This window comes from Peromyscus leucopus, chromosome 5 (assembly GCF_004664715.2).
Source record: "Peromyscus leucopus breed LL Stock chromosome 5, UCI_PerLeu_2.1, whole genome shotgun sequence".
Classification (NCBI taxonomy): domain Eukaryota; kingdom Metazoa; phylum Chordata; class Mammalia; order Rodentia; family Cricetidae; genus Peromyscus; species Peromyscus leucopus.
Window position 1 is genome coordinate 49,202,162 of NC_051067.1, and position 26,963 is coordinate 49,229,124.

Consider the following 26,963-nt stretch of genomic DNA (forward strand, 5'->3'; position numbering starts at 1 on the left):
AGTGACTTCTTCCCAATACTTAGACATGTGGCACTGATGGTGGGTACTGACATTGTTTGATGTGGCCACAGGGATTCTTATACCCATAGCATGGCAGTACAAGTGAGGCTTTTAAAGGATAATGCTGAAGTTTCCCATTCCTCTGTTTGCAACTGGTGCTCGTCTTGGCTGACTATGTGCCAAAGCCCTTTCCATGGGCCCTCTGAAAGGGCCTGCTGAAAGCATACTGTTGTATCTCTGTCCATTTCCTCTCACTCATCTCAGTGCCTTCTTCCCCTTTTTGAGTCCCCAGGCCCTTTCCCTTGCTGGACACCATGATTATTGTGCTTTCCAGCTGGGCTATTTCCCACGCTCACTCACAGCCTTGTACAGATCATGGTTAGTGTCATTAGAGAAGTCAGCTCTGGCTACCTACCCTGTAACACAGCCCTTTATTTTTATTGATGGTTTTACCTCATACTGCTTTTATTCTTGAATCAATTTCATAATCACATGTTTTCTCACTGCGAATACCTTCCCTGAGTCTTGTATTTTGTAAATGAATTTAATCCTTTCAAAAACAGGAAAGAGAAAGGAACAATTATTTATCATCTTTTCATATTTTGGGCACCGTTTCTGAGGTACTTTGTACAAATTATATTCATGATTAATGTAGTTCCTTAAAACAATCCTCTACAACAGAGTTTGATTTATTTTCATAGATTGGAAAAAAAAAGATAGTCTCTGTGACCACAAAGGGAAGTGAGGAATGCTGGGATATGAACCCTGGGTGTGGCTCACTCAAGAGCAAGGTACTTTTTCACTTAATTTGTGTTGCTCTGAGCTGCTAACTGATAATTTGAGGGTAAATGACTACACATGGCCATCATGGGATGACCTTCCACCTGGTGGTGAGAGTGCTAAGGAAAAGTGGTAGACTGACTGCCCAGGACCTCCCTGGTTGATCCCCACTACTGCTGTGGAACAAGGGCTGGAAACCTAGCTCCCTGACTTAGCCCCAGGAGGTTCCTTGTGTGCAGCAACAAGCTTTCAAGTAGCTCAGAATCTTCCTTCTCATGCGTGAGTAAGCTTCTTATGTTTCTGTCTGCTTGACTTGACCTTTATTAATGGGCTGATATTCTTTGTGATTTCAAGGCCAAGCTTTGAAAATCCAATCCTAAAAACCTATACTCTGAATTTTACTCATGGTACATGTTGCCCTTTAGCTGATCTCTACAGCATCAGTATGTGCTCAAGAAAAACAGCTGAGCAGAATCTGCTGCTTTGCTGGGACTGATTTTCACTGCACCATTGCCCATCTTGATTCTTAGCACGAATAGATTATGGTTGGGTATAAGCTCCTAGCTCACTGATGGATTTTCAGGCCAGAGAAAAACCCTCATTGGTAATGTTTACTGTTTGTAAGAAAAGAGAATCAATTCAAAAGACAATGAAACTGTGGGAGTTGTAGTGTCTGCTACACTGGATGCTCATTAACATTTTAATTAAATAATTAGATTTATCATTTGCAGGAAAGAAGGGAATTGAATAGTTTCATCAGTAACAGAAATACATGGAAGGTTGGAATGGAAAACTTTTATTTCGTTCTATTTTCCCAAAGCAAATCTATGAACGCCTATGTAGATAGAAGCTATGCCTGTGCACAGAGTATGGATGCATAGATGGAGGCTAGCACAGAGGTATGGATGCAGATAGAGGCTGTGCCTGTGAAAATAGCTGTGGATGCATAGATAGATGTTATGCCCATGCACTGAGCTATGGATGCACAGATAGATGCTATGCTAGTGCATGGCAGTGAGGAGACAGAAATCAGAACATGCCCTGGAAAGAAGAGCATATTTACTTGTGTGAATCTTATTAGAGCAAGCTCCTTGCATTTGTTGCAAGCTCTTTACTGGTTATACTCTTAAAGTAGAATACTGTGAATTTGTCCAGATTACTGTTATATTACCTTACTGCATCCTGAAAATTTGTCCTTACTTCATATAGTCTAAGAGAAATATGTTCACTGAAGGTCACTGTATTGTGCATGCAAGAAAGGATGGTGTTCTAAAAAGTTAAGTTGCCTTATCTTGAAATAATGAGTTTTGGATGCATACATTCAGATCTTAAAAATTGCCTCTAAAATTAACCTCTCCACATTCTCTTGTACAACAGTCTACTTAGGCAATGAGCAGTCTTTTCAGTATCCTTCCTTAAAATGGGCCCTTTTTTAGCATTCCTCATTAAAATGAAGGATTTTCAGAGTCTTTACTCAAAATGTTGAGTTAATTAGTATGCTGTGGTTTTCCTTTTAGAATTTTAACATGGATTGTGTCATGTGACTGGGAGATGGGTCTTGGGACTTCCCAGCACTTGCTCTTTGTGGGCTCTGTCAGTATTTAGAGAGGAGGAGGATGGTGCCCAACATTCTAAAATATGTATTTATTGATGGCCAAAACTCCCTGAACATATGGTCTCCTCTAAAATATAGATATAACCAAACCAACATGTATAATATGTACATATATTCATACTTATATATGGGTCCCATCTGCTCTATGTAGATACTAAATATTTCAATGTACTATGAATAAATATATTTAATTTGTATGGAAACACAGGTCACAGTTTGTAGTTTAGGCATTCCCAGTATAGATGCTAAGGGGTTAACCTATTTGGAATTTATTTTGGTCTCTTAATACTTTATTTGAGGATTTGGGGAGGTAGTTTAGCTAGTAGAATGCTTACCTAGCATTCAGAATGCCCTGGATTCAACCTGTAAACCGTCTAAACTGGAGATGGGAGCTGGCTCAGACTGGTAATTACAGCACTTTGAAGGTAGAGGCAGGAGAATTAGAATTTCTATATCATCCTTGAGCTACATGTGTATGTATGAGGCAAGCCTGGCTATAGGCCATATCTATCTCACTGTCTTGTAGCCACATGCACCCTTCCTTTTTGTCCTGCAAATATACAACTCTGTTCTTTCCTATATCAAAAACTAAAAGTTATGTTTAAGCTCTATTGGGATGGAGATATTATTGGTGGCTAAGCCAAACTATCTCTGTGTGGATGTAGACCTTTTATGCATGAATAGGAACAAATTTTCTGTAGTAGTTATCTCTTTGATCTGCTTGTAGTTGTGTGTGTGTGTGTGTGTGTGTGTGTGTGTGTGTGTGTCCACACGGCGGGTAGTGGTGGTGTGGTCAGATAACTTTCTTAGACTCAGCACATTTATGAAGATGGGTTTTGATGCCAAATGAGAGATGTGGGCCACTGAGAGCTAGGACCACAGGGGTCTTCCTTATTCATGCTACTTTTAGTTGGAAAGTAGAAATTGATGTATTCTATGCTTGTGATTTCTTGTGAATATATTAATCAAAGTTAACTTTCATCTTGCTTGAATAATGCAAACTTTGACTCTTTGAAATCTGTCCTTATTTTTCGATTGGATCTTGTTTGCTCAAAACCCTTTGGTGTTTATTCTCTCATAGTACAATTCAATGGTACGTGCTACTTTGAATAAAGATCAAATTAAATACTCATTTTTCATGAGCTGCTTTCAGCTAATTGACACATATCCATCTAATCTGTTTTAGGTCTTAATCTCATACATGTGTACAATTGCATATGTATGTGTGTGATATGTGAGTGTTTGCATGTGAGTGTTTGAGTGCATGTGTATATGTGAGCACATGTGTTTGGAGGCCTGAGGTTGACACTGGGTGTCTTTCTCTATTGATCTCCATTTTATATGTTGAGGCAGGGTTTTTTGTTGAACTAGGAGCTTGCTATCTTGGCTAGTCTTTCCAGCTGGTTTGTCCCAAGGATCGCTTGTCTCTGTCTCAGCACTGGCATTACAGGTAGGTTGTCACACTGTTAATCCCAAGGGAGAGAAGAAGACCACTACCACAATTAGAGCTACATTTGAAGAAAGCTTCAATTTTTTTATTGGGGTGCATTCAAGAGCTGGCCAGAGACTGCCTCTTAAGTCAGGTTAGAGACAGCAGCCTGAATCCACTTCTTGAGCCCCTTTTAAGGAGTGAAATCATAAGTAGGTTTACAGAAAGGAGACAATGGGGGCAATACGGAAATTAAAAAAAAACAAAACTCAAAAAAGTCATGTGGTCACCTACCATGTGATTAGGGAGGGGTCAAAGAGAGACAGGAAAGGTCAAGAGGGTTGGGGTATTTCCAAAAACAAGTCAAGGTCATGGGTTGGGGAAGTTCAGGTTCCAGGAAACAGAGAGCAACTCAATTCTCACAGTAAATAGAAACTTATTTAAAAATACAGCATAATGGCTACTGCCTTCCACATGGAGTCAGATGGGTTCCTCAGCACCCGTCCGTTCTTACTTTGCTTGGGCTCTGGGGCTCTGAACTCTAACCTCTATTTGCATAAGAAGTACTTTCCTCACAATGCCATCTCCCTAGCCCTTTTCCTTCACTAACCCCAAGTTCCATGTTGCCACAGCTGTTAAACTAGTTCAGACACGTAGAGTAGTTTCAAGAATTTATACGAAGAAAGGAATGTCCTTTGACTCATTGGTTCTGGGACGTTTTTTTCTTCTACTTTTGTGTCTATCAAGATGTTCGGTTTGCTATATTTCAAACGGCTTTATGACCACATCTTGAGTTTTTTGTCACATAGTTTGGAATACTGGCTAAGACACATCTAGTTCACTGCCATATAGCTACACACATCATCCCTGTTCCTCAGTTATGCAGCTCTGCTCCTTTGCATTTCAGGACCCCATTTAGCAATGGTCTTCTACAGATCTTTGACCATCTATCCAGTTCCTTATGCTCTTTGGGGGGTCTCACCACACAGTACTCTCAGTTCTTTGCTATACTGTCCCACCCTGTCCTCTCAGTTCTTTCACAACAAAGGTCATGCTCTGTGGTGGCACCTGGAGCATGATGGGAAGAGATACTCAGATGAAGGAGGTGATGCCTCCTGTGGAGGAGCTGATGTGTGCTGCCCCTGGAGCTAGAAAGCAAGCAGCACAGCAGATTGCAGGGCTTAGGCAGTGTACTGTCAAGTGCAACTTATATAAGGAAGGGTTTGTTTTGACTTCCAGTTCCAGAGGGGTGGAGACCATAATGTCTGCGAAGGCATGACACAGTGGCAGACAGAGAGAGAGAGAGGGAGGGAGAGAGAGAGGGAGGGAGGGGGAGAGGAAGGGAAGGAGGGGGAGGGAGGGAGAGAGAGAGAGAGAGAGAGAGAGAGAGAGAGAGAGAGAGAGAGAGAGAGAGAGAGAGAGAGAGAGAGCAGGCTATAAACCCTCAAAGCCACCCAAAGGGGCATATTTCCTCCAGCAATTTTCTACCCCCTACAGGTTTTATAATATCCCCAGACAACATTAACTAGGCATCAAGTATTCAAATGCAGAAGCCTGTGGGGGTGGGGATTTCACATTCAAACTACTGAAGACAACTAGGAGAAAATACTAAAGGGTCTTAGGTATCTGGTACTGATACTTGATCTGTATTGATCTGGTATTGATTACTGCGCCACTTGTTAAGATAGGGAAGATGGGTGAATGGAAATATTTTGAGGAACCGCAGAGAAATGTGTATGTTGGGCACATTAAATTCCAAGGAGAATATAGATCCTTACCAGATATGGTGGCACACATCTGTCATCCCAGCACTCATGAGGTGGAGGCAGGAGGATCAAGAGCACAAGTTTAGCTTTGGCCTACATGGCAAGTTTGAAGCTAGTCTGAGTTCCATGTGACCTTATCTCAAACAAGAAAACAAAAATAAAAACTAACATGACATGATTTGTGGGTGCTGGTAAGATGGTGTGTCTGGGCCTTCTTTCCTGTTTCTCTCTGTTCCTCTGACACTTGTAAAAAGGCACGGAAGACTTCTTCTGTTGACATCTCAGCCTTTCATTTTGCTAAGTCTTTGATGGCAGGAAGCCAAGCCTTCTCCTCTCTGGAGATTGTTGATGGGCTCCTTCTCATGGGCCCTTCAGGGTCTCAGTGAGGTAACTAATGGCAAGTGCTTGCCTGGACATTCTTGGTGCAGTAAATTTTGTCAGCCCTGAACAGTGCCCTCATTTAGGAGGAAAATGCAAAGTTCCTTTGTGATAGAAGTTTATGCTTCAAAGATGTGCTAGAAAAGCCCTGTTGGAATGTGTATATATTCAGACACAGTGCTGTCCTCGGATTTCTGTTTGGCTGGTTGCCATCTCTGCCTAGTGGAAAGAAAATGAGAGGTCTGGCATCTCCATTGCGCCTGAGAGTTGGATGTTCCTGTCCTGCTTCCCCTTGGCTGACATTACCCACATTCAGGGTGACTGCAGGCCTTAAAGCCCATAATTCTTTACATGCCATCTTGTATATAAACTCTATAAGAGTCAGTAATATAGAGCAGGAGATTACTTCTGTAGCTTGCTTGTTGTTTGTAAGATTAAACATTATGTTTACCTTGTATCCTGGTTAGATTTTATAATCAACTTGACATAACCTAGTGTTGTCTGGGAAGAGAGAACTTTAGCTGAAGATTGACTCATTTTGTTTGTTTTGTGAGTCTATCCATGTGTCACTATCTTGAGTGATAATTGGTGTGGAATGGCCAAGACCATTGTGGGCAGTACTGCCCCTAGGTGGGAGGTCTTGGACTGTGTAAGAAACTTAGTTGAGCATAAGCTGCTGAGTGAGTCAGCAAGCAGCATTCCTTCATGGTTTCTCTTCCAGGTTCCCGCCTTGAATTCCTACCCTGCCTTTCCTCAATGATGGATCATGACCTGGCAGTGTAAACCAAATAAGCTCTTGCCTCAACAACTTGCTTTTGGTCAGAGTATTTTATCCCAGCAACAGAATGAAGCCAGAAGTCGGTGCGTCAGACCACATCACACCACAAGTTAGCAAAGTTTAGTTAAAAAAAAAAAAAGGAAAAACAGACTACTGCTTTCCTGTAGTCCCTCTATTGAAAGCAAAGCCAGACATAGTCCTCGATGTAAAGTATCAAAGGCACACCAAATTTCTCCCCTTGAAATTGCACAGGGAAGGCTCTCTCTCCTCCCTTGTCTTTCTCTCAGAACTATAAATGTGAGCACTGGAAGAGACTTTGGAGGACCTTGAACTCTGCTGGTGGAGAACTGAGACGATGCAGTCACATCATAGTCTAAACAGTGTAATATCACTGCCAATAAAAATGACTGAAGAAAGCCAGATACAGCAAGAAGCATACTCATCTCGGCACTTGGGAGGTGGAAACAGAAGATCAAGGTCATCTGGCCACTTGGGGTACACAAGAACCTGTCTAGAAACACACACACACACACACACACACACAAAACCAACCCTAGAATTTCCCTAGAGTTTTCTGATGTCTTTAACGTGTGCCTACCTGTCACTATCAAACCACAGGCATACGTGTCATGAGGTGTCGGGTCGCTTTTAGTCAGGGGCAACACATGGACAGTAAAGTGTGTGGTAGGGGTCCTGTTGGTTAGTGCACAGAAAACATGTAAAATTTGACAAGAGGGAATTGGCTGGCATGGATGACATGAATCCAGGCAAAAAAGGGGGTACCATTAGAAGAAAAAAATTCCAGTGGAGCAAAAGAGTTAGAGAAAGAAAAGTGGGCTGGGGACAGTGACAGCCCTGGAGAGACTCCACACACAGCCAGAGGAACACACTGAAGATGGGTTTCTAGCAAATGAGAACAGTCAATGTGACAGGAAGGCATTATCCCAGAGGAAGTGGCACAGGGCAAAACATTACAGAGAGATTTCCCCCTGTTGAAAGCACATAGAAAGTTCTGGAAGCTGATTCCATCAGAGAGGGAGTATGTATTCTTGCCAAGGCCTGCAGTTGATGCTTGTAGCTCATGGGAAGTTCAGCGGTGGGCAGGTGAGCTCCACGCAACTGTTCTTGATCAGTGGTTTATAAAGAAATGAACCCCCCCCCCAATTCTTGGTATTTCCAATGCTTTAGAGTATAGTATACTTAATTAATTTTCGTTCCACTATTTCCTTTCAATTTTCTGTATGTTTATAAATCTTATAGTAAGAGTTTTTAATCTTTGGCCAAAAATTTTAAAGGTCACAGAACAAGTATAAACAATCATAATTTTCTCATTTCTTCCCTTTTCTTTGTCTTCCATTTCTACTCCTCTACACATCTCTTCCTTTTTCCTTTGTGCTAGGCTTAAATTAGGGGTCTCAAGCATGATATGCCTGCAGTGTACTCATGAGTACATCCTAGGTCAGAGCTTTTCTGGGTGTTGCTGACTCTGTTTTCTGGCCCCAGCATCTCTCCCCAAACCCCTGTCTCTGGGCCTCACCCCCACACAGTCTTACTTCCAAGTCTTTGCTCAGAAGTCACCCCCCCACCCCCCTTGAGTCGCTGACAGTCCCTCCCCAGAATGATAGCACTTCCCATCTTCTTAGATTTCTCTGTATTTTTTTCCTTATAGAACTTTTCATCTTCTAAGTAATTATACATTTATTGTGTTTCTGTTTATTGGATCTCTTCCCTTGCCAGCACGTAAGCCTAATGAGTTTGGGGATCTTTGGTGTACCAGGCAATTTATCTCAAGCACTTAGAACAGTTCTTAGCATATATTTGTGTCCCAAGCAAGTATCTGTTAAGTGATGAATGAACATTTGAAAGAGGCTGTTGATGTTGTTGGTTGAGATTTATTTTCTGTGCTGTTCTGTTGGCATCATTTGTTAGAGAAATCATGTCTTATTAACTTGTCACAAATTTGCCTGCAATAGAGGATTGCACTTGCCTTTCTCCCCATAAGTATCATACTTCCATTTTAGGAAGTTAAATTTTTAGTTATTTATTGGGAATGGGGCACACCCTCGCATGCATGAAGGTCAGAGAACAGCTTCTGAAATCTGTTAACCTTCTTTCACAAGTGGATTCCAGGGACTGAACTTAGGTTGAGGGACTTGGTGACAGGCACTTTTATTGGGTTCCTGTTTTCATACAGCTGTTCATACCATGGCACATGTGCCAACAGGCAGAATGTGGCCTAAGGAGCTGGAAAGAACTGATTCCTATCCCCAAGAAGCTTATCATTCATGAGTTATGAATTTTACTTCTGGTAATTTAATAGCAGTTGGGAAATGAATATGGAAGCATGAGAAAAGATGAATAAAATATTTAGACTTACATTTGAATTCTTCACAAGCTTTACTATGCTAGCACTGCAAAAAAAAAAAAAACTGAGTCTCCTTTGTTTTATAGTTATTTACATAAAGCAGGAGTCCCTGTAAAGGATAACTGGAAGAAGGATTCCAGGTGCCAGGGGCTATTGTGATAGGCTGGGCAACTGTAGAAGGGAGTGGTTTTTCTTCCATGTACCCCACAGATGTGAGAGCCACATCTAAGGCATATTTGGTCAAAATTGCTAAACCCAGATGAGCATGGTGGCTCATGCCTATGATCCCAGCCCTTGGGAGGAAGAGATAAGAAGGTTGTGAATTGAGGGTGACCTGGATTACATAGTAAGGATCCTCTTTGTTTTGTTTTACTTACACATCCTCTAGAGCTCACCCTCCAGTCTCTTCTCATCCCCCCTTCCTCACCATCACCTCCCCTGTGTATCAGTTTCTAGATTCTCTGGTTCCAAGCTTTGCTTTGAGGTTTCTCCTTTACCTCCTTTCTGGATATCTGTAGCTCTAATCTTCAGGGCATTTAGCATTTCTTGGCTCTTCAAAGGTATCCTCATCTCTTTTGGTTCTGGGATCAGCCAGTGTGCTTTTTAACCCTGTGTGAGGTCGTTAGGTATTTTTTGGGGTCTTACCCTCTTTCTTTGCCAGGATGTGCCAGCCTGTATTACTATCTTGTCATGGTGTTTGTGGGAAAGCAAGATTCTTTCACCACTGAGAAAGACTTCGTGCTGAGCTTGGCTCTGGAATTGCAGTATTTTTCCATGAGTTGAGTGAAAGGGTGGTACCCATCTATTAGAAATTTTCGCTTTTTGTTTTATTCCTTATAAATGAATTCATTGAGATTCATGCTTACTGGCTCCCTCTTCCATTCCTGACATTATGGTTTGGGGGCTATATTTCTAAGTAATAATAGTCTCGATTTAATAACTGGACATTAATAGCTACAGAAATGAATACATAATGACCAAAGAAGCTAAAGGGAGTAATATAGTTACAGGGGTGTAAAACACAAGAGCTGACAGCCTAGCGGAGCAGGGGAGGCTTGTGTCTAAAGACAACATTTGAATTTAAACCTGAAGGATGGTCAAGTGTTAACTGGGGGAGGACAAAGGGGCTTAGCAGCTTATTGAAAAGACTTATGGGAGAATCAGAAGCTGCTTGAATCAGAAGTTGGTTGAAGATAGTTCCTTGGCTACAAATGGTGGGACACAAGGTCTTAAAAACTGATGGATATTTAGGCCTTTATTCTTACAGAACTGGGAAACCATTCAAGTTGTTTTTTTTATTTTTTATTTTTTATTTTATTATTATTTTTTAGATAGGGTCTCATGTAACTCAGGCTTGCCTTAAATTCAGTATGTTGAGGATGACTTTGAACCTCGGGTCCTCCCCACCTCCTTCTAAATCCTGGCGTTACAGATGTGCAGCACCATGCCAATTTATGTGGTACTAGGGATCAAATCTTCATGCATGCTAGGCAAGTACCCTACCAGGACATGTGAATTCAACTTTCTGTGTATTTAAGCAGCTAGAACCATTTTACATTCCAAAAGAACTAACTCAACAAGTGTTATTCCTTGGAGAGTGGGCTTTCTTCTTAACTCCATAGACCATTATTATAATAGGAGTTAGACATGACTAGTCAATGGATACATTTGTCTCATTGACCTAATTAGAGAAAGTGATTTTTTAAAAGATGTTTCTTCTATGGAGAGAGCTCTTGTAATCTGAAACTTCCATTTTTTTCCCTCCTTCCTTCCTCTCTGTCTTTCTCCTTTCTTTCCTTCCTTCCTTCCTTCCTTCCTTCCTTCCTTCCTTCCTTCCTTCCTTCCTTCCTTCCTTCCTTCCTTCCTTCCTCCCTCCCTTCCTTCCTTCCTTCCTTTTTGTTTTTTCTGAGACAGGGTTTCTTTGTGTAGCCTTGGCTGTCCTGGAACTAGCTCTGTAGACCAGGCTGGCCTCAAATTCACAGAGATCCACCTACCTCTGCCTTCTGAATGCTGGGATCAAAGGCATATGCCACCACTGCCTGGTTAAATTTCCCATTTTCTTATGTTTAAAACTGTATCAAAGCATCCTATGACAATGTTATTTATATGTAAATTGTATACCACACATAAAATAAAGTATGTTTTTAATTTAAAAATAAAAAAACCCACTCTACCAATTGAGCTATATACCCAGCTAAGCTGCCCCCAAACTCATGAATCTCCTGCCTCTACCTACCAGTTTCTGAAATTACAGACCTTGTGCCAACACACCCAGATTCATGACATTTTTCTAAATTATTGAAAGTGTTTTTACTGTTCTATTCATCATTTTCCTAAAGTAGATTTATTGTTTGAAGTTTGTTTTACAAAATAGAAAATGATAGATTCAAGTCTTTTATGGGAGCAGCAAGAGAATTTTACAATGCTTGTCATTTGTGCTTTATTAACAGATAGGTTTTGAAGTAAAAAATAATGAAGTAACAATTTGCATTGACTCCATTTTGTAGTAATTTGATTATGGAATATGATTTATTGTGAACCGATTATGTGTGTTGCTCTAGCAAGGCATTAGGGCAGTAGACCTGGGGGGAAAAAGAAATGTGGAAGTGAGTTAGTTAACTAAACAGAAGAATGCCAGTAGGTGTAGGCTATTATGTAAGAGAAGTGATGGAGGTCAATATGACCCCAGAATATTGTATAAAAGTATAAAATTTCTTTGAGTTTGTTTATATGGTGTATTACATTGATGAACTTTCGTATGTTGAACCACCCTTGCATCCCTGGGATGAAGCCTACTTGATCATGGTGGATAATTGTTCTGATGTGTTCTTGGAGTCTGTTTGCCAGTATTTTATTGAGTATTTTTGCATCAATGTTCATGAGGGAGATCAGTCTGTAGTTCTCTTTCTTGGCTTGTTGCATGAGTTAGCTGTTTGAAACCTGGGACTTATGCAGGGACGCTTTGCTCAATCTGGGAGGAGGGACTGGACCTGCCTGGACTGAGTCTATCAGGTCGATCCCAGTCCTCGGGGGAGACCTTGATCTGGAGGAGGTGGGAATGGGGGTGGGCTGGGGGGAAGGGGAGGGGGGCAGGAAGGGAAAGAACAAGGGAATCTGTGGCTATTATGTAGAACTGAATAGTATTGTAAAATAAATAAAAAAAAATAATAGAAAAAAACAAAAAAGAAAAAAAAGTATAAAATTATCAGATTTAAAAAAGGTTTTAAAACATTTAACAGTTATAAATTTTAAGGTGCTTTTAGCTTTATGTACTAAGCTAGGAGTCATTATGGCTATCACTTGCACGCCTTAGACACACACTTGATGCACATGACCAGGTTCAGAAGCAATAACTATGAATTTGAGACTTAGCCTCAGGAGCTAGTTTAAAAGAAGCCTTATGACCCACGCAGACATCTTCCACTGTGTCTTTGTCATGTTAGCATTCTGGATCTCATCAGTGTTAGGCAAAATTAGTCTTCAGCTTTGGGGCTAGAAACTAGGTTTTATATACATGAATATTCAAATTAGATCATCAAACACATATCAGACACATGTTAAGCCAAACCAAAGCTGCTGCACATAGGTTTCAATCAGCAGAAAACTACAAGTTGTTCCTACTAGGTCTTGCTGTAAAGCCTGCAGGCTCTTTTGTCATAGGAGAAAGTGTCTTCATGAGGATGAGTGATGGGCTAATAAAAGGGAGTTGGCAGGTGGCTTGCATTCTGCTTTTTGGTCCATCAAGTGTTTGGCATATATTACTTTCTGTCAAAAAATGGGAACCCGTCACTTTCAGGGCTGTAAAATAGAGATTGTTCTCATGTATACTAGAAAAAGCTTTGTGGGTCTGTCAGGTTAGGCTCTGTTATTTCAAGCCAAGTCATGATTGGCAGTCCTGGCTATAGCCTGTCTCCTTGGCAATGTAGTTGAGCTTTTCTGAACATAGTGTTACATGGTTCTTGGGTTGCTTTGTCACCCAAGTTTGAGGTGCTACATGGAAGGGAAATTATGTAGAAATATCAATTGTATAGATTTGATAATATTCTTGAGTAAATTGTTTAGTCTTTTGTTTTCTTGCATAATTGGTGTTCACATCATGTTGGTGGACATTCCAAATGATTTCTGCATTTCTGTTTTTTTTTCTAGTATGTGTAGCCTGACTGACTGACTTCTTTCCTTGATTATTTAATTACTTATTTATTTAGTTAGTTTTTGAGACAGGATTTAAGTTATCCCAGACTGGCCTCAATTTGCAATATAGTCTAGGGTGACCTTCAACCAACTTCTGTCTCTTCTTGCATCTCCCCAGAGCTGAGATTACAATTGTGTAATCACCACTTACAGTTTATGAAGTACCAGGGATTGATACATGGCTAGGCAGATTTTCTGCCAACTGGGCTACATCTCCAGCTATAAACTTATTTTAATATTCCATGGCTTATTGGTGGCCTCTTAAACTCTTAGGGAAGACCACTCATGTCTCCTAGGAGCCATATGCTTTGTGAGACTCATTATGGATCATAGATACTCAGAAAATGGCCTTAAACATTGACATTTATTAGAAATGCACTCTTAGTACCACCCAAAGCCTACAGAATAGGAGTATGCATTTTAGCAAGATCCTCTGGCATCAGAATGCAAGTCAGGATATGGGTAACAATGCTGCTGGTAACAAGCATGGCTAAAAAAATATCAGTTCATGCAAGGAACAATGTGGATATGGCTTTCAGGTTCAGATACATTAGATTTCATGATTCAGTTCCTGGAAACATGTATAACAAGTTCTAGTGAGGAAAAAGTTATGTTGTGCCTCATTTTCCTCCTCCTGTGTCTGTGATGAGTCTGTATATGACATGGGAATAGTGAGAGGCAGACAGACTCCATGCCTTTGAGAACTGTGTGATGCCTTCTCTGATTTCAGTTTCTTAGTAGGGCTGCTGTTCTCATGAGTCCCCAGTGCTGTGTACTGCTTTCTCCTACCTACCCTCGGCTCTTACTGTCTTCACTTCTGTTCACTTCCATGTCTTTAATTCATGCCTTCAAAGAATTACTCACTAAATAACACTGGGGCAGTCTCCAGCTTCCCCCAAAGGTTCTTTTACCTTGGAGTGCTGTTTACATAATAGAGCTGGGTCCATAGGACATGTAATACAAAATAGTAAGAGACCTCTGGGATTTGCTAGGCCTGCGAGCACATCAGTACCATTTCCAGCTTTCTCATTATACTGCATGTTTGGAAACCACCACATAGCTTTGATCTTGTAGTAGATTATGTAAAGCACTTCACGATCTTTTATTTTGCCACGCAGCACATGAATTTTGCATTTGCTCTTACTTATAGGGAAATCAGGCTATTTTTTCCTCCAGCAAATGGCTTTTCAAGTAAAATGAATGTTCACTCAAATTAATGAGCACCCAGAGGTGGACTTTGAGGGTGGAAGTTAGCAGATGGCCTTGGCCTGTGGCAGGGGCTATTTGCTAGCTGCTTCATTCTGCTGTTACCATGTAGAAAACGAGAACAAACAGCAAATACCAGAAAGGTTTAAATGCAAAGTGGAATTGTGCTTTTTCAGATGAACACAGCATTTGCTTTGAGGTAACCAAAGCAGCTTATTTTCTCTTGCTTGAGATTCGTCCCACTTACTCATCTTTTCTCTTCCATTCTACAATGGAATGTAGTACAAGTGCAATCCTTGATACAGTGCTCTGGGACAGCACTCTTTAATGGGAAGACTCCTGAAAAGGATCGGTGGATGCTTGTGTTCTTTCCTTTGTGCTGTGTCCTGTGACTTTGCCGTTGACATGTCAAAATACAAGTGGTGTGATTGAGATGAGTCAATACAGTGCTTGCTATGCAAGCATGAAGACTGTCTTGGATCTCCTAGAACCCACATTAAAACAAAACAGAACAGTCAGGTATAACAGAGGTGGACACAGGAGGATACCTGGGATTCACTGATCAGCCTTCTGAGTCAGTGAGCTCCAGTCTCAGAGAGAGAGAGAGACCCTTTCTCAAAAAATAAAGTATAGAGGGATTAAGGAAGACACCCTTGCTCAGATCTCTGCCCCCCCCACATACACACACCCACACCACACCACACACATACACACCACACACCACACACACATACACACCACACACACATACACACCACACACACCACACACACACACACACACACACACACACACACCACATCACACCACACACACATATATACACCACACACACATAAACACACACTACAATTGGTTGTATATTTTTAGACATTTGCCATTAGTAATAGAACCTGTTAAATGGGATGATGCTTTGTGACAGAATAACCATATTGCCTCTTAGTCAGTGTCTGTTTAGTCCCTGAGTCATTGTGGTAGCACTTTGCATCATCATTTCAGAGACTGAAAGCCTTGCCTAAGATCACATGGCCTCGTGTGTGGCAGAGCCAAGATGGCAGATTCTGCTCATTCTTTTTTGCAGGGGATATGGGCTGGTTTTAATCTTGCTATGTAGCCCAGGCTGGCCTTACTTTGGATCCTGCTCAACTCCACATTCCTTCTTCTTGCCTGAGTCACAGTCTCTATGTCAAGACATCCTGTCAATAACCTTTTCCTGTGAGCATGTTTGTCTGTAATCCTGCTTCACCAATTGGTTTGAATCCCTTGTTGTGTTTCCAAGTATTGAACTGACAAATAGTCTCGCTGTGTTTTAATGCAGCCCAGGATCTTCTCAGATCTGCCCCTGTGTGGTCGAACCAGGGTGACTTACCATCGACTTGCACCCAGTTCAGTTATTGGCATCTTTCCCTGAGTTGGTTTTAGACTGCCATGCATGCCAGTCTGTAGAACCTGTTTCATTCTTGAATATGTTTGATGTCCTCAGAAGCAACTGGTTTCTTGGCACTTTTGGTGATTGAAACTGTATGAGAGTGTGAACTAGGAAAAGCCTGCCTTTCATTGATAAATGTTTGCCTTTGGTAATAGCATTGAGAAAATTGATGAGCTTTTAATGGCCCTGGCGTTTCCCTTTTTCCAGCATCCAACTTCCTTCTTGCAGATTAAAATGCACCCAAGGAACTGACCCTGTATAGCTTTTTTGGGTGGCAGTTCTTACATCTGGCTCATGTTCTAGGTTCCTTTCTACTCCTGTGATTAAAAACAAACAAATGAAAACACCCTGACCAAAAGCAACTTTGGAGAGGGAAGAGTTTTTAGTCTTCCATCCCAGGTTTTAGACCATCTTTTGGGGGAAATCAAGGCAGGAACCCAAGCAGCTAGTCACATCACATCCAAGGTCAAGCAAAGAAAGAGTAAGCATAGCCTTCCTTGCTTGCTTTCTCTAAGATAGCTTTGTCCTCTCTTATACTGTAGAAGACCCCTTCACTGGGGAATAGTGCTTCCCTCAATGGGCTGGCTCTTCCTGAATCACTTTCCCCCAAGGAATTCAAGGTTGTGTCTAGTTGATGGTCAAAACTAACTAGCATAGCTCATATTTAATATTTTTTTTTAGATATTTTATTTTATGAGTATTTTGCCTGCGTGAATGTATATGCACCATTAGTGTGCCTGGTGCCCATGGCAGTCAGAAGATGATACCCAATTCCCTAGATCCCCTGAAACTGGGATTACAGATGGTTATGTGTCACCATGTGGGTACTGGGAATGAAATTTGGGTCTCCTTCAAGTGCTTTTCACTGCTAAGCTATCTCTTTAGCACCTTAAACCTCAGATAATAGGTAACAAAGTCCTGTTTTTCTGGATCTCACTTAGCCCAGCTGTGTGGAAGCTCACTTTTCTTTCTATTTCTCTCTGTAGGATGATGAGGTAGTTCTGCAGTGCACAGCGACCATCCACAAAGAGCAGCAGAAGCTATGTTTGGCAGCAGAAGGATTTGGCAACAGACTTTGTTTTTTGGAGTCTACATCCAATTCCAAGGTGGGTCGAAAGCTCTCAAGGCTGATGGAGTATTCAAGTTTCACTCATGGCAGTGAGTTCGTGTGTGAGCACTCTGTTGTCTTCTATGGAACAGGCAATGTATAAACTAAATGGGGGTAGGAAAATGTTTTCGCTTCTTAATTTGAAAACTGAGTCTTGCAGAGAATCGGGATGCACTTGTTCATAGGTGTAGAAAAGACCCTGATCCATGATGGCTGTTTGGTAGTGGAGTAGCAAATGTGTTTATAAGTGATGTGATTACTGAATAGAGAATGGCCTAGAAGGAAAGCAGAGTAACAGGAAGACAGAGATCAAGAGAGGTCTTGTTTTTTTTTTTTTTTTTTTTTTTTTTTTTAACAGCACTTCACTTCAGGAAGGCTTTTTTAAGATAGTGATGGTTGAACAGGCCAGATTGAAGTGACTAAGTTCTTGAAAATTCCACCAGAAGAACAGTCATGCAACATCTCTTGGGCAGGCATGAGGACTGCTTAACTAGCACAAAGTGACCAGTAGTAGTAGAGGAAGTCTCTAAAGATGACCTAGAGCCTGGGATGGGGACAGGTCCAGGTTTCTTTGTAATGCAAAATCAGGCAGTGATTCCATTTGTTTGAAGGGCTCTAAAGATTCTCATGGATCTTACTGAGATTTGAGATGAAGGAGAGTGAGATTGGAAGCTGGGAAGGAGCAGGAAGGGCCTTGCTTTGTCTGATTGGCAGCTAATTCTTCCTCTCACTGGGAGCTATGGCTGTGGGAATTGTGATTGGATTTAGACTATGCTCCAAGAACACCCTAGGCCTGTTGATAGGTAAGTTTGTGAGGAACTGAGGAAAGAAAACATTTCTGGGAGTCATAAAATGAATGAGGAACAACCCTTGCAGTGATCCTCTGCATAGCACTTTTGGGTTTATAGCATTCTTGGTTTGTACAATCTCATTTAAATTCCATCATAAAAGAAAGTATGTATTGTGGTCATATTCATTAGACAAATAAAGAACTGGAAACAGATATCAAGTCCTAGACTTGAAATACTTAACATGACTTCAACAATACTGTTGGCAAGGACTGTGCACACTTCTACCAAAACTTTTGGCTTCAAATATTTGATTAGTCCTTTATGCCACAGCACCTTTTAGTTGTAAAGTAACAATGAGTATATAAGATATAGTTATTACAATTATTTATGCCAAGTGAAATTCTTAACTTTATAACAATCAATGTTGGATGTATTATACACCTGCTTAGATTTTTTTTTTTTGTTTGAGAGAAAGACTCATGTAGTTAAGTATATGTTAAGGATAGCATACTCTTCTTTAAATATTTTTTGAGAAAAGGTCTCATGTAGCTTAGGCCAGCCTCAAACTTGCCATGTAGCCCAAGGATGCCCATGAATGTATGACTCTTCTGTTTCCACCTCCTGGTGCTGGAATTTCAGGTGTGCACCAGCACGCCTGGTTTCTGCAGTGCTGGATTTGAGCTCAGAGCTTTACAGATATAGGTAAGCACTCAGACAACTGAGCTTCACCCCAAGTCCACTCCTTACACTTATTTGAATTTGACAAATTTTATTGGAACATTGTCTAAGTTATGAAAACTATTCTTTGAGGACTAGCATCTTCATATTTAGCATTTTCTTTGTTTTCTTGCATTTTTGTGGTGGCTAGAACAAGTTTCTTTGGTTAACTGACTCTTTAAAAATACTTTCACTTTTTTTGTTTGCATGCATGCATGTATGTGCATCATGTGTGTGTTTGGTGCCCTCAGAGGTCAGAATGCAGCATTAGATGCTCTGGGACTGAGTTACAGGCAGTTATGAGCTGCCATATGGGTGCTGGGCAACAAGCCCAGGTCCTCTGGAAGAGCAATAAGCACTCTTAACCTCTGAGCCACCTCTCCACCCTTGTAACCCAGCTTTTGACTATCCTCATTGTATCAAACATTGTATTAGATGATAGTTTTGATTCTTTGTTAAAGAAATTTGTTTCTAACAATAAGAAATAATATTCTGGATTAGGGAGATGGCTCAGTTGGTAACATGCTCGCACATACAAAGACCCAGGTTTCATCCCCAGAATTCATATAAAAAAGTTTGGCATGGTGGTGCACACTTGCAGTCTGGGCAATGGGAAGGCAGAGGCAGATTCCTGGAGCTAACTGGTCAGTCAACCTAGCCTCTTTGAAGAGCTGCAGGCTAATGAGAGACCCTGTCCCAAATCTTAAATGTGGACACACCCACGGAATGACACCCAAGGTTGTGTTTTGCTCCTCTTACATAGTAATACATACTCAAATTAATATTCCTAGTTCAGTCATGGGTATACCGAGTGACAATCAAGCATTCACATAAGCCTACATCTTCACTTGAACTGTTTAGTTCTTATCAGGGAAACATTTGACTCTGTGTTTGCTATAGATGATCAAATGAACTGAATATATAATCCTCTTACTTTCACAGTACTTACATTCTTCCTTCTATGAAAGGATGTAGTATGAAAAGTTGCACTGGGTTATTTATAGAATGTAGAATTAAAGATAAAACTGATGTTGGGCAGAGCACTGAGCTGTTTTCTTATTTTGTTACAACATAAGTCTCCTTCCTCTCCACCCCTCAGGTATCTGGATCATCTGGCATGTCCTTGTCTTGCTTCATTTTGATATGCACATGTTCCCTTATTCCTTTCTTCCAGCAGCTTTTTCTCTTTGCCTTTTTCATGTAGAGTTGGGGCTCTGGGCTCTGATTTTTAGGTCTTAGCAACTTTGAGACAGAAGTCCATGTAAAACAGCCTCTTCCCAGTCACCTTTCCCAAACTGCCACTGTAATCCCCACTTCGATGTTTTTTTTTTTTTTCTCTTCCTGTATTTCTAGGATGTACCATGTGGTCTATCTCCTGACAATCTTTACAGGACATTATAGAGTTCATGCTGATGTTCATCTTGTCTTTATATACCAAGCCCTGGACCTTTGGGGACCAGATCTAACTCCTTGGTTGTCTTTTGGTTTATGATTCTAATCTGTAAATACAGCTGTAGTGCTGTATTTCACCTAGATGTAGCTGGATTTGACTTTCATTAGTGGAAAAATGGGATGTAGTTTCCCTTTCTCCAATTGGTGTCTCCTGCATTTATCATGAAATAAGGAGCATAGAATGATTGTCGGCAATAACCAGTCAGGTTCTATAAATTATATATGAAGTCCTGGAAGCAGTCCCAGAAATAGCTCAAGCCATAACATCTTTCCATCAAAGGCAGGGTTGCCTTCTTGGGGGAAATTGTGCATTATGCTCCTAAGATGTTTGTTCAGGCTCATCTTCTCCTGGAAGGGAAGGTTTGAATATCAGTATAGATTTTTCCTGCAGAAAATATAAACGTTTACGTCTGATGACATGATTGGTTATTCCTCATTCAACATGACAGGTATTTGCTGTGTATTCCTTATACAAATGGCATGTCATTTCTGCCTCTATAGAGTTTGCTTCTATAGAATTTGGGCTTTGATTTTTGGACAGCAACTTTGAGGAAGAAGTCAATTTTTAACATTTTAGACAGTTGGGGGCTGGAGTGGTGGTTTGGTGGTTAAGAGTTCTTTTGGCTGCCAAAGACAGCTGATGTTGGTTACCAGTACCTGTGTTGAGAGTCTCATAACTTTCTATAACTCCTCCAGAAGACTGAATGCTCTCTTCTGTATTCTTTGGCCACTTACACACACATGTGCACATATCCCTTGACTGTTGCCTACATAAATAAGTCTTTAGGAAAATTTTAGAGAGCTCAGTTGGGGAGAGGCTCAGTTGATAAAGAACTCACCATGTCAGCATGAAGACCTGAGTTTGAGCCTCCAGAGTTCACGTGGCTAGTGCCTGAAATTTCAGGGCTGGAGAGATGGAGCCAGGCAGATACCTGGGGATCATTTCCAGCTAACCTAGCAGCATCCAAGTAAAAAGTGAAAGACCCTATGTCAAAAAAACAATGTAGATGGCTCCTTAGAAATCACACTGGAGGTTGATCTCCACCCTCAGCAGCACATATGTGCCCGTGCACCACCATGTCCCTACACATACATACATAAAAATATTAGGGAGATACCATGTTATCAGACAATCATAGTTTTTAAAAATCTTAATTATTTTTCTTCATAAAAACAGAGTTACATAGGGGATAAAACACTGTCTCCACACCCAATATAACACATAAGGCAAGCTCAGTGGCTAGCATTCTTATGAATGGAATCAGTGAGTGAACAGGAAGATGTGAAGGAAAGATGGCATTTGTATTGTTGCCCAGTCTGGTGACAAGAACACATTGGAAAGCATAGTTGACCAATGTGAAGCAACAGCCATGTCCACAACACATCTTTCCCCAGAACAAAAGGTCCCTATACCTGAAAATTAAGAAATACATTAGGAAATAAATCTTGGGTCAAAGGAGAAGCAAAATAAAAGGAATAGGAAACTATGTTTTTTATATACAAAGATAAAGCATGATGTTTTAGAATATATGTGGTGTAGTAAAGAAGTGAAGATGATATTTATAGCATTAAATTCACATGTTCTTACAAGTTAAAAAAAGTGAACAACTAAGTAGAAAAGTAGGAAAAGAGCAGCAAAATAACCATAGGAAAGCAGCAAGATGGAGCAGTAAGGTTAACTTATGGGATGGATTAGTTAGTTTAAAAAACTCGTTCTTTGAAAGAAAATCAGTAGAAAAACCAGTAATGAATCTAATGAAAAAGGACAAGATCTCAAATAGTCAAATGTTAAGTTTCATATGGGTTGAAGGTGTTAATAACCCAAACAGTGGAAATTTAATCATAAAAAGACATTTACCCACTTATATGCCAATGAATTTGAAAATATTCATGAGATGAATAATTTATAACCCAGGCTAGCCACGACATAATTTATAACCCAGGCTAGCCACGACGTACTACTGATCGTCCTGAGTCAGCCTCTCCTGAGTGCTGGGACTACAGATATGCACAATATGCTTAGGGCCATAGTCAATTATTTAACAATAGAATGGCCCTGTGCAGTGGTTCATACTAGAAATCCTACTACCTGGGATACTGGGACAGGATTGCTGTGAGTTTGCAGTCAACCTAAGCTACATAGAGAGTTCAAGGGAAGCCTAGGTTGCAGAGTAGGACCCTGTCTCAAAGATACAAGCAAAGGTGTACTTCTGTGCCCAGCTATTTTTGTGTGTGGATTCTAGGGATTGACCTGAGGTCCTAGAGTTTGCAAGGCAAGCACTCTGCAGCCTGAGCTATCTCTCCAGTCCTTGGCACACCTTTTAAAAAGGATGCTTCCATGTGTGGAATGTAGACTTCACCACTGAACATGGCCTGCCCTGGATGGCTTTGCAGATGATTTTATCATTATAATAGAAAACCCACTTCTGACCAGTGGCTTACAAAGGGGCACAGGCAGGGAAATGGGACAGTTATGATTTTCTGTTCTTCTTCTCACTTACTATGACTTTGTGATCTGCAAGATAACTCGTTAAGCAATAACCAGTTCACCTAATGGGCCTTTGGTAAATTTGCATTGCTCAATGGTGTTGACTTGAATTACATGAAGAGGCTACTTATGACTGATGTTTAATAGCTGAAACAAGGCATATTTAACCATGAGATAACTAAAAACAAATACTCTATTGTGATTTCATAGGAAGATCAGAATAACACTAATGAACTCAAATGGTTTAACTCTCCAGCCCCTCTGTGAAGGATTTCTATTAGTATTTGGTTTTATGTTTTCACTGGAGACTGATCTATTTGGCTCTTCAGGTCCATACAGGGGGACATTTATAGTAATATGCCATGGTGAATACTTATCTTCTCATATGGTGCCATGTGTTGCTGTCTTCACCTTGTCTGGGGATCTAAACCTATGGCAGCAAGCACTTTAGACATAATGAAGTAGGACTGGTGAGACGGCTCAGTGGGGAAAAGTGAGTGCTGCCCACTAAGCCTGACCAGCCAGCTAAGTTCTATCCCTGGGTCCCAGATGGTGGAAAGAGGAAATGACTCTTGAAAGTTGTCTTCTGACATGCACACATAAAAATAAATGTAATAAAAATTTTTTAAAATCATAATGATGTATCTAATGTATTAAAGCAAAAAAGGGATAATTCTTAAGCACAAGTTTATTATATACAAATTTAAAATAGTAGGAAATACCACAACACTAGGAAATAATTTTACCTCAAACCTAGTAGATCTGATGGGACCCTGGGACCACAGGAGCATAGTTTGGGAAACACTGTTATATACCAATGTAACCATCTAATCCATAGTTTACAGAATAATTCAATCTTAAGAAATTTACTGTAACAAAGACTTGCTCTTATTTAATGGTCTTATTGTGATGAAGTATCTACCTGATGTTTGTGAGCAGAGATAGTATGGGTGCTGCCAGTCTTTCATTGGACCGTCAGCTCCCAAATAATGACATGGAGACTTCTTATTAATTACGAAAAGTTTGGCCTTAGCTTAGGCTTGGTCTCAACTAGCTCTTATAACTTAACTTAACCTGTTTATATTAATATGTGTTCTGCCATGTGGCTCATTACCTCTGCTCAGTATAGTACATTCCATTTCCTTAGTGTCTGCCTGGTGAATCCGACTTGTTCCTAGAATTCCTGTCTCTGCCCAGAAGTCCCACCTATTCTCTCCTGCCTAGTTATTGATCATTCAGCTTTTTATTAAACCAATCAAAAGTTCCCTTCACATAGTATAATCAAATATCCCACAACATATAGGGGTCTTATGGACTCCTTGCAGCTAAAGATGTCACAGACTCTGTGCTGCCTATACTGGCCCTTGTCCATAGCACACATAAACACTACTGTTAATTTTTATCAGTCTTTCAAGAGTTGACAGTGAACTCTTCCCAGGGTGCTGGAGAGATGACTCAGTGTTAAGGAGCACTTGTGGCTCTTGCAGAGGACTTGGGTTTGGTTTCCAGCACCCACATGGTGGCTCACAACCATCTGTAACTCCAGTTCCATGAGATCTGACTTCCTGTTTGGGGCTCTGTAGGCATTGTACAGATGTGTTGCACATACATATAATGCAGACAGAACACCTATCCACATATATTTAAAAAGAAATAAAGCTTTCCATTTCTTGTAGTTTCTCTGACATCACTTTAATTACAAGTATTTCTTCCCATAATGGGACATGAAAAAGCAGAATTTTATCTCTGGCGACTTCTCATTTCAGGATATTATCCACCCCATCAATAATGCATGGGGCATCAATGATGCATGACAGTTGTGCTATTCCAGATGAACTGCTCTTCTTATTCAAGTGGGAAAATTTGAATAATAAAAATGTCAGTATGAGATAAATGCTAGATGATGTAAGAAAGGTTGGCTTTAAAAATAAGGTTTGTGAAGCATCTTAAACTTCAGATGCTTCTTTCACAGCATGTTTCCTCTAACATTTAATTGAAATAATAAAACATGTTATAGAAAAACAAATATGAGTGTTATTATAGTTCTGTTTATTTATTTTGGATTTTAGGGAATTTTGTTTCTGCAGAAGGGACACAAAAGAAAGACCAGCATGTTGGGGAAGAATGTGAATTTTCCAGTAACCGCTTTTGCTTACCAGTACCCTTGTGTTTTGTTATATATCACTTATTTACCACTATTTTAAGAGGAAAGGAAGGTAGTCAGTGTGTGTGGTGGAAAGAAAACATCTCCATGAGGGCTGGAGAGATGGCAGTTAGTAAAGTGCTTGGCTTGTGAGCTTGCTCCCCAAACCCCTGGGGACAAAGCTGGCCATGCTGGCATGTGCTTGCAGTTCTAGTGCTGAAGAGGCAGAGACAGGCTGAGCTCTGAAGCCTGCTGATTGCCTGAACTGGCCTGCTTGGTGAACTCTAGGCCAATGAGAGAGAGCCTGTCTCAAAAAATAAGGTGGCCCGCTCCTGAGGAATAGCAGCCTACAACTGTCTTCTGGTCACACACATATGTGTGTGTGTACACCCAAGAAAATTTAGAGTAAGTGATTTGGTGCTTCAATCACATTCTGATGGAACAGAAGGTTTGTAACATTTGATTGGGGGGAACAGATTACATTGGAATTATTACATTGGGCTAGAATGGAACTGTTTGCTTCTGTAAGTTACAGGTGAGTCATTCTTGCTAGAATTTAAGCACTCATTTATACTGCTACCCACTTAGGAAAGGATGGCTACAAAAGGACATACTTGTAGAATAAGATGACATAATTGAAATTCTCCATCTAAGAAATATTTTATGGAATATTTAGATAATAAATGTGATATCAATATATTGCATTATAAGTTGAAGATTCATTACCAGGAACTTTCATGGGTTTTAAAGAATCCTTGTGGTGGTTAAGAAAGGGGCGCTCTATTTCCTAGTGAGTTTCTTGCAGGATCTAGACAATGAAATAAAATGAAAACTTTAGAAGAAACAATTTTTACCCATCATCTGGTGGAGGTCTCTGCTAATCGTGCAGCAGATGGGACTTCCTGGAGCAGATCCCCACTGGAGCTTTCCTCTTGCTAATGGAGTTCCTCCAAGCACTGGGAGAAGATTAGCAGACGCTATAACCCACCTGGTCTGTCTGCTGCATACCCAGGTGCCATGCTGGCAAATGAAGTGAGCAATGGGGTTATGTTCTTGCCACCTCATCCACCGGCTCAGTCTCTGCCTGGTGTTATGAGCTTTGGAGAGCAGGAAGATGAGGATGGCTTGTTAAGTCCTGGTAGCTCTGTTCTGCCCAATAGGTACTCAAGGCCTTTGGGAACATCCTTACAGAACCTCATGTGGGACTGGCTATTTGATGATAGTGAATCTGTCCCAACACTAGAGTACAGATGTTTGTAGGGGAAAGAGAAGCTTCTTGTCCCACCCCTTTTTCCATTTCTCATGTGTGGTGTGCATGTGTATGTGTGCATGATTTTTGAATGTATGTTTATGCACGGAGCCTCCATAAAATAGCATACTCTGGGTATTCCCTATGTTTGCCTTCCAAGTCTGCAATTATACCCAGGATGCCACACCTACCCAGAATTTACATGGGATCTGGGGATCTGAACTCAGGACCTCAGTCTTGGGACACCCTAAACTACTGACGCCATTATTTCCTCGTCCTGAAGTTGCCAGTCTTTGACACTAAGATCTGAATTTGAAGAACAGCACTGTTGTGTTATGGGCTTTTGTGCTTCTTCCTTTTTAGATCTCAGAGTGTGGCTTAGCTGTGGTAGACACATAGCAGCCAGTGGAGCTTGCTTGGCAGCTTTTCCTGGAAAGAGCCAGAAAGTAAATATTTTAGATATCTTGGGTCATGTTTTCTTCTCAACTCCGACATTTAGCCCCAAAGCAGCTGTAGACAGTATGCAAATAGATAAGCCTGGCTGTGAGCCTAAAAACTGTACAGATGGGTACTGAAATGTGAATTTCAGACATTTTGTATGTGTATGTGTTTGCCTTGTACATGTGTGAGTATATGTGCATGGGAGCATCCACAATGTGTATGTACATGTAGGTGGAAGTCAGAGGTCAAGGTCAGTTGTTTTCTGTGGCTCTCCAACTTCTGTGTGTGTGTGTGTGTGTGTGTGTGTGTGTGTGTGTGTAGGGTCTCACTGAACCAGGATTGGTTGGGCTGACTATCCAGTGAGCTGGAAGCTTCCTCCAGTGGCTGCTTTTCCAGTGCTGGGATTGCAGGCCTGTGCTATAGCTCCCAGCTTTTTATGATCTCCTGGGGAGATCTGAATCCAGGTCTTCATGCTTGTATGACAAGCACTGAGGTATCTCCCCAGACCACACCCCCTCTCACTCCCCCAACACACGTACACAAAAGAGGAAACTATTCCTCTTTTATGAGCTGTTAAAAAAATGCAGTGGCCGTATAGGGTACACAGAAGCAGCCTAGCTATGTTTGGTCTAATACA

The 26,963-nt window shown here is 40.8% G+C and overlaps 1 protein-coding gene across 1 annotated transcript in view; it reads left to right on the forward strand.

Annotated features, from left to right (window-relative positions):
* The window catches only part of Ryr2 (ryanodine receptor 2), a 593,927-nt gene that overhangs the window by 164,072 nt on the left and 402,892 nt on the right, over window positions 1-26,963 (forward strand). The window contains 1 exon segment of the mRNA XM_028859656.2: window positions 16,924-17,043. Coding sequence (XP_028715489.1) covers window positions 16,924-17,043 — 120 coding nt within the window.